Raw genomic sequence first — 8626 nt, 5'->3', positions numbered from 1 at the left:
CGAAGGAAGTACATTTATTAAAAAAAAGTAACATCCATTTCTAACATCAACTTATAACTAACACAGTTATGATATAGAATAAAGAATCATTAACAAAATATAAAAAAAATAGAATCACATTCTTTTTTTTTATTTATATATATATATACATAAAAAATAATAAACTCTCTAACAATCAATTAGGAAAGGTTACATTAGACAGATAGATTAATTCTGATAGATAAAACGTCTGAAACGGGTAAAGTTGCCTACCGTATAGGTAGTTCTAAAACTAATATTACATAAAATCACATTTTATATAATAATACAATACGCGGGGTAAAGAACGTCCCCTGGACCGACTTAACGTTACACACCGACGACCGTCTTAAGACTCAGTCTACACCAATATCATAGTGATTAGTAAAAATGCAAAAAAATCTTACAACAAGCAGTCTTTGTAAATCAAAAATTAATTGACATCAATAATATAGATTACATCATAGATTGATTGATTTTAACATAGTCAGAGAGCGGGGTGGGTTTTGCCTAGTTGCGGCGGCGCTGGCGCACAGCCTCCGGCGCCGGCCTTCTCTGTAGCGGGGATATGAATACCGTGTGAGGTATGTTGTACTCGTTGCCGAGCTTCTCGAAGGTTATCAGGAACTCGTTCCCCGGCTGGATGAATCTGGCGTAGCCGCTGTTGTACTGGGCCTGTCTCTCATTGGCGCGACAAAAGATCGATATCGGCGGCATGTCCATGCATTCCCGGACCATGTGCCGCATGTGGTACACCGGCGCCTGATAGTTGCGGCCGATGTCCACGAGGTGAACGTACACCACCACGAACGGCACGGTCACCTCCTTGATGATGCCCCTGTTGTAGATCACCTCGTTCTCCTTCACGAACACCGGAGTGCCAGGCATTAGTTCGCAGGGTAACGGCTTCACCAGGTCGCCCCTGTTGGCGAAGTGTGCGAAATTCTCTAACTCGTGCCTGTAGGTCTGGAAGTCGTGGACTTCGCCCACGTAGAACGTCTTGTATAAATCACCGCTCAGAACCTTCACGTGGATGGTTTGACCGACCCTGTACTGCCTGAAGGCGTAGGCCAGTTTTTTGTTCATGTCGTTGTGAATCTTGCTGACGGTGGGCTCGACGTACCCCATCCTGGTGTAATCGGTCATCGCCAGCAGCGTGGATATATCATCAGGGCCTGAGTTGTACATCTCCACCGTCAACTTCCCAGCATTCTTACTCTCGACGATGATTTTGGCTTTCTCATTGCCGGCGAAGTATTTGAAAGCCTCTATGGCGTTACGGTCGAATTCTTTCCCGTTTTTCGGGTAGCAGAAGATCAGTTGACACTTCACAGCTAACGGCGGCAGAGTCCTACAAGTCTCGTTCAGCCTCCAAATGTGACAAAGCGGTACACCCTGCACCAGGTTGCCGTAATCTACGGCCATAACGTCACACGTGATCACATCGTTGGCATTACTGATATAAAACACTTGCCCACGAGCAAACTTCGGCGCCTTATTTGCCCATTCGACGTTAAACAGAACATAATCACATGTATTCAATGAATAAGGCTTTTCCTGGGGGTAGGTGCGTTCGATGCACTCTATGAAGTTGCCGTATTTAATTGGTCGCACAAAGAAATTCATGGGGTCAATAATGTGAGTGACATGCACCCAATGTGATGATCTCACTTCGAATTCAGTAAAGGTGAGATGCTCCATTTCCTCCATTCTTCTCAGCCTAAGAAGAAGAAAATATATCAGATAATATAATAGAGACCACATATAAAAATAAGATACAGCTGCAAAAAATCAAGTATTTAAATAAAACCTTCTCCGATAAATAGATCTCAGTTAAATAGTGATCAAATTTAAATTTATGTTATTATGTATTTAACTAACTCTCTTAGTTATAATTTTTCTGGAGATTCAGATTTTTTAATATTTTTTTTTGTTTTTCATTTCAGTTTCAGTTATGAAAACAAAGTCTGAACTGCCTCTTCTTCAGCATAGCTAAAATTCAATTTAGATGATTTTTTAAATTTATTAAAATGATTTTTTTTTACTACAAAATGGCGCTTGCGCGGCCATGTTGGATTTCAAAATTTTTAAGGTACCCTATGCCACAAAGAAAATTTTTTTCAGTCTTTAAAAATTAACATTTTGCTTAGGCTTTAGAACTAGAAAAGCAGAATTCATTGACACATAACAAGTAACTATTAAGTAAGTAGAAAAATTTCAAACATTTTTTTTCATGCTTTAAGAATTTTCATCATTTTATATTTAAAAAAAATGAGGGACCAAGATTTTAAGAAAAACTTTTTGTGTGAATATAGTAGTAGTAGTAAATATAAATATATATATTTAAAAACATTAGATTAAAATAAATACTAAAGATGGTAATATTTTTTTATACTTCATATATTAATATATTTCTTCAATCGCTACACTAAAGAATGAATTTGTGACTTATATTTGAAAAAGTATAAAAGATATGAATAAAAAACATCAAAATAAGATAATGTCTTGGTAATTAACAAAGACAATAAATTTACCTGTAGCCGGTATCTCCGCTCGCAACCTCCTCTCAGCAAGCCAGACACCAAAGTATCAAACAAATTTTCCCAGGTACGCAGTATTGATCGTGTCTGGTGTTTGTTTTTTTAATATGTTTACACTAGGGATGCCCGTCAGAAAACCATAAATCAAACTTTAGAATTAATTGTCGATATTCTACATCTTTGTATTTTGTACACCGTAATGACTGAATAAACAATCAGTATTGTTATAGAAATATTAGCTTATTAAAATTTTAAATGTTCATTATATTTACGAACATTTTGTTTTTATAGTATTTTTATCAGTTTTACGATCACGGGCGATTCCCTTGGGACGCCATTCGAATGTACGACGACACAGAAGTACAGATAATGATTGTATACGAGTGTCCTTTGACAATTGAAAAAAAAAACAGTAATATCAACTATTTCTTTGTGATAAAAGAAAATTACTGGTCTTTTTGTAATACATACTATTTAAATTGAGTGATTAACGTTGTTGTTTTAATGGATCATATTGGGAGATCAATAAATTAGAAAGCATTCAATATGCTAATCATATTTTTATTTTATAAAACTATAAACAATATGATTTTTAAATATATGCGATGTACTTTAGATATTTTTTTTTTCTAAAAAATAAATATGCAAAAAGTATAGATTTTGATAACAACTTTGAGATTTTATTTTTTAATTGTAAGAACGATTTATACAAGTTTAAATCGTAATAATAAACTTTACTACAAAACAAATACTAATTTTGGCAACTACCGAGGTAGGCTCAAAAGGACTCGTATCCAGAGCCGTAAAAACATTTACTACCGAGGTAGCTGTAAGGACCCGAAAGTATCATGAGAAATATAGTACATAGATTGAACTTTAAAAGTTTTGTGTTGTATGTTAATTAAAGTATGTAATCTTTACAACGTCCTAGTAAATTATCTACGATGATTTTGAAAGCTTAACTAGATATAAATACAACGGATGATATAATATACTCCCTTGTTGATGCACAAGTTTTAAGGCAATGTTTAACAAGAAAATTCTTGCAGTATGTTATGCGGTATTGTGAACATAATTCAATAAATTAATACAAAAATTAATTAAAGTTTCTAAACGTCTAAGTTTTATTCAGTTAGATTATTACGTCAGAGCTTGGTAAGATTTTTTTTCTTAAAATGTTTACCAAATCGAGTTTTGTTGATTTGTTAGATCTGATTCTGAATCTTACACCCTTATGAACTAGCCCTAAAATGGCGACATGATTATATATTCATATAACCTGGTCTTTATTTATTATTTTTTCTTACACAAATTTGTGCAAATAAAAGAAAGGGAATAAAATGTTACACCTATACTAAAGATTATTGAAAAAAAATTGTTGCAATTAATTGAATAATTAGTTGATAAATAAACTAATACAATTAATACTTAAGTAGTTTAAATATCAATGTTATTGTTTTCAAACAAAAGTGGAAATTGATTTGTAAGAAATTTAAGAAATTGAATGTTGGATTTTCTCTATTTTGTTAATTTAAGATTGTATATTTTTAATGACAGAATAAATAACAATGGGTGGGAAATTAGGTACTGGTCAATAAAAGATATTTATAATACTTTTTTATTTAAACAATTAAGTTGCTTAAATACATTCCGCTATACATATAAATTATCCTAAATCTTTAATGCGGCTTACAATTTTAACATGAGTTCTGCTGATTTTTAAAGCGGGGCTAGCCCACCCTCTTTTCTCCCGAGCACATAAGGCGGGGACAAGAAAACTTCATCATTCATACCATGCTCACCCTGTGAAGAAATATAGGTTTTTTTTTATTAAGTATTTTAGAAACATCTTAAATAAGTAGTGTCAACATATATGTTATACCTTAACACAGGTTGTGACAGGGTGTACACTATTCATGTTGTAAAGTATATCGCGATAGAGTTGTGATTGAGATAGTCCAATAGCCCAGAAATTATAGCCTTCAAGTTTGATGACTTCATAGGCGCTTGTAACCACATCTTTGTGGGTCTTTTACAGGTTTGCAGGATCATAAACTGAACCTATCTTAGGGTAGATATTGCTGAGATGCACACCAGCTATATCCATCAGACCCTACAGGTGCAACAAATAAAACTAGTAAAAACAGACGTAATTGCCAACATCCAAAGATTTTTTCAACAACAGAAACCTTTTGGGTTTGAATTCCACGTTTGAAAATTAAGCCTTATCTCCTAGTTGTGAGTGAGACTATAATAAGACATATTGCAAATTGTAAAAAATATTGAATAGAATGAAACTCTGCATGTGATATCACACCACAACTGTCTCCGTGTTCACTGATGACATATCCGAGACCGGTGACAGGAAGTAGAGGCTACAGCTAGCTTCTTGGGTAGCAAGTACTTGAAACGAGTTGAGTCAAGGTTGGTTCCTGATCCTATGAACCTGTTTATGGAAAGTTCACTGAGTTTCAAGGACACGGGATATAATATCCACTGGGGTACTTGTTTTAATAAATATCGCATCCGGACAGTACTTTACAAGCTGGTCTATAACAAACATTAAAAAATAATGTTTTTGAAAACATAATGAACGACAAAAACGTTCCTAAATTTCGTAAATTAGGAAATAAAGATAGAACTCTCTCTTTTTTAATGTATTAAAAAATGTCAAGCAATGGTTGCTTTTGAGTTTTAACATTTAAATTTTGCACTAAGTAACGATGTCAAGATATCTATTGACTGTTGCTGTAATTAAAATAAAAAAAAAAACGCAACTGATATAACGAGGCCTTCACAAACGATATTGATATAAGCCTAAAATATAACAATAATAATGATAAATTAATTATTTTAAATGACGTAAATTATCTACGAATCTCATAAGAATCTGGAATTTAAAATTGATAACAAGTTTTTATTATAGTATTTTTATCAATAACAGAAATATGATCATTAAATCACACATTTTCAGTACAGATAATATAATTATAGTGTAGTATTTCAAACACCTAATGTATATTTATATATATTATATTAATTGTTACCTGTGGAATAATGATGTTCAATGAGTCAGACTACCATGCAACTACACAGATCTTTGAAATTGGAACGCCCGGAAAGATTTTTTTATAAATCGTTTATAAAAACTAAATACTTAGCATTATTTTGTAACTATTGTATTGTGCTTGATTTGATATTTCTTTTTTTTATAATATGGCCTTCATCCGTGCTGATTTGATCTTAGCGTCCTTTTAGACAGGAACCGTGTCGCAGATCCATCACTTCACCTTTCACCTTTCAATTTGTCCGCCATTGTCAACGCTACATTGTTACGGACGCCCTAGAGTGTTTTAATTATTAATAATTTAATAAATACAGAAACATAAAAGATACGTTTAGGTTAAAGCAGTGTTTTACATAACAATTCTCAAAAGAATTTATGTACATTCTAGCCTTATCAATGAGCCGGAGGGTAATGTATTAGCATTTTCTATGAAATCCTGTCTACAGTTACGACTCCCACAAAATTTATCATCCAGTATAAAGGATCAAACATAGTCAACACATATACATTAAACATTTAAGATAGGCAATAATAAATATCCATAATTTTAATATTACCAAATCCGAAACAAACCAGTTTCTGAATAACAATGAATGAAGTTAAAGTAATTTACTTTCGCAATTTAATAATAGCTAAAAGGTCAGAGCGCGGAGGTTACGAAAAAGCCGCTAAACAAAACCTTTGACGCCCTTGAAATTTAGACGATTTCAGCAAACTAATCTTAATAGTAACTAACAAAGTTAACGGAACTGATAAGTTCATTTCAGTTTTGTGGTTTTTATAAACTTAATACTATAACCTCGAAAGTTTCTATAGCTAATTGTTTGCGTTTATCGAAAAATAATACATTTATTTTAAAAAAATGTATTTATTAAGACAGATTTTATTATTATTTATTCGTGGAGGCCTGGAGGTTAAAGGCCCGCCTCAGATAGTTGAGGGCGCGGGTTCTAAACCTGGCAAGTACAAATGTGATCTTTTCACCACCACTGACGGACACCATTGACAGACGGTGAAGGAAAACATCGTGAGGAAACCTGGTCTTATAATTTCAAATTATAAGATTGAAATCGCCAACCTGTCTTGAGCAAGCGTGGTGCTTAGTGCTCTAACCCTCTCCATGTTAGAAAAGGCCTTTGCTCAGCAGTGGGTTCCGATAGGCTGATGATGATGATGAAGTTGATTATTATTATTTTTATGGAACTTCGATGTTAAAACAAACGTACGGCATGTTTGATGCTAAGCAGGTCGGGTACGGAAGCCTATAAACGCCTGCAATATCAGAGGTGTCACTTGCTTGTTGCCGCCTCTTCAAATGACTATGCACTTCTCTCTTGAAGAACTATATTTATATATATATATATATATATAACTATATTTATATCTTGGGAAAACTTCAGCACAAAGCTTATTCCATCCGCAGGGAAAAAATCCTCTAAAATCGCAGGGTACGCGAGTTAACCTTGTAAGTTGAACTACTTCGGAATTTAACGTTACTGGAGATTTCTATATTAATTACGACTGTCATACGTTTATCTGATGTACGGGAACTATGAAATCACAGTGAATGTTTTTTATTCCGGTCTTTGGTCCACAACCTGACGAAAAATATTACCTAGAACCCTAAAGAAGACATTCCCAGTATTATCTCTTCTGTATAGTTTAGTTTCACGAAGTTTCTTTGCTCCCCGCACCCGCATTCCTCCAATGCTCTCGCCATTTATACATATGGGGTCGCCATTCTGAATGCTGGTGCCAGAGCTCCCAGCAAACGCGCTCCCCAGGAGTACAGGATACTGGATTTAAATAAATTTTCAATAGGTAACATACCTCACATGGCAGAATAACAAATTTAATATAATTTATTTCGATAGTTTTGCGAAAGGCATGACAGACCCGTTTGGTATAGTCATGTCAAACGAATTATAATAGACGGCGCTGCACTTAGGTTACCATGTGTATTATTTAAACACAATTAATATTATCAGTCCCGATAACAAATCTTTATCTAACATTCGTTTCCTAAGTAATAAATTATTCGTCTTCGTCAATGAAATACTTACATAATGATTGCCGTTTATTTCTTTTTTATTGCATTAATTTATATATTTTAATTGGAGTATAGTGATTAACAAATGATGGTGTCAAAGGCGAATGAAATATTTTTGTTAAATTTGATTACATCGATTAATCGTATGTTTCTGCTTTTCAAACAATTAATGATAATTTTAGTTAAAGCATTTACGCATTAATGTGAGTTATGTAGGTACCTAGCCTCAAAATTTTAATCGTAAAAATTAATTTCAATGGTACAAGTAATGACAGCAACTTATATGAAGGTATAAAACAAAATAATTTAACGATACAATGCTTGGACTGTGGTGCTGCACGGACGATTTCCAACCGACTGACGATTTGACAGCAAGGCGCCCCCCACCCTTTAATACGCTTTCTACTTACTACCAGTATATATACTGTTTCTACCCTCCAGTTCCTAACAATTTATTTATTTAGAAATACCACACTACTTAATACTTATGATAATGAGCAAAACTATGACGAAGACCTGCTTATTCTTTCATTATTAAAAAAAATGCTCAGTCATTATTTTCATATATTTTTAAAAACGCTTACGATAATTGTCCAATTTAGTTTTTAAAAAAACATTCAAGAGTGTATCGCAAGAAACGAATGGTCATTGTAATATTTTTATGCCCTGTTCATTACTTACTATTCTCGTTTTGTTTCGTGCTCATCAGGATCGAAGTTTTGTATTACTTCAGCTTTCTAAAAACTATTTAATACGAGTGTCCATCTAATTATATTTATCTCTCATATTAAAATACTAGCTTCACATTATATTTAAAAATAGTTAACAAGTGTTACTTTCCATTATTATCTATAAAAACGATAAAATAGAATCAACGGGAGCGTCCTTAAATATTCTGTTCAGTTAATTATTAGCCATACAGAGTGAAATTTATAACCTACAAATTCACTA

General features: G+C 33.3%; 1 protein-coding gene and 1 long non-coding RNA gene across 5 annotated transcripts; both read right to left on the bottom strand.

Moving 5' to 3' along the window:
• Window positions 1-2932, bottom strand: LOC116777732 (uncharacterized). The gene is made up of 2 exons (XM_032671431.2): window positions 2553-2932; window positions 1-1738 (listed from the first exon to the last, which is right to left on the bottom strand). The coding sequence occupies exon 2, from the start codon at window positions 1726-1728 to the stop codon at window positions 529-531; it is 1200 nt and encodes a 399-aa protein (XP_032527322.2). The 5' UTR covers window positions 1729-1738; window positions 2553-2932; the 3' UTR covers window positions 1-528.
• A 1246-nt stretch (window positions 2933-4178) lies between these two features.
• On the bottom strand, window positions 4179-7560 carry LOC116778146 (uncharacterized). 4 transcript variants are annotated; one of them, XR_009753476.1, is made up of 4 exons: window positions 6305-7560; window positions 5606-5901; window positions 4441-5004; window positions 4179-4361 (listed from the first exon to the last, which is right to left on the bottom strand). It is a non-coding gene; the product is annotated as an uncharacterized LOC116778146 (long non-coding RNA). The 4 variants fall into 4 exon arrangements; XR_009753475.1 differs by having other exon boundaries at window positions 4180-4361; window positions 4441-4671; window positions 4748-5004; window positions 5606-7560; XR_009753477.1 differs by having other exon boundaries at window positions 4183-4361; window positions 4441-4671; window positions 4876-5004; window positions 5606-7560.
• Between the last annotated feature and the right edge of the window lie 1066 nt (window positions 7561-8626).

This window comes from Danaus plexippus, chromosome Z (genome assembly GCF_018135715.1).
Source record: "Danaus plexippus chromosome Z, MEX_DaPlex, whole genome shotgun sequence".
Taxonomy (NCBI): Eukaryota; Metazoa; Arthropoda; class Insecta; order Lepidoptera; family Nymphalidae; genus Danaus; species Danaus plexippus.
This window is presented reverse-complemented; position numbering and strand designations above follow the sequence as displayed.

What these genes read in the sequence shown, in the direction of transcription:
- LOC116777732 (XM_032671431.2), bottom strand. Translation starts at nt 1,728, where the DNA reads ATGGAGGAAATGGAGCATCTCACCTTTACTGAATTCGAAGTGAGATCA.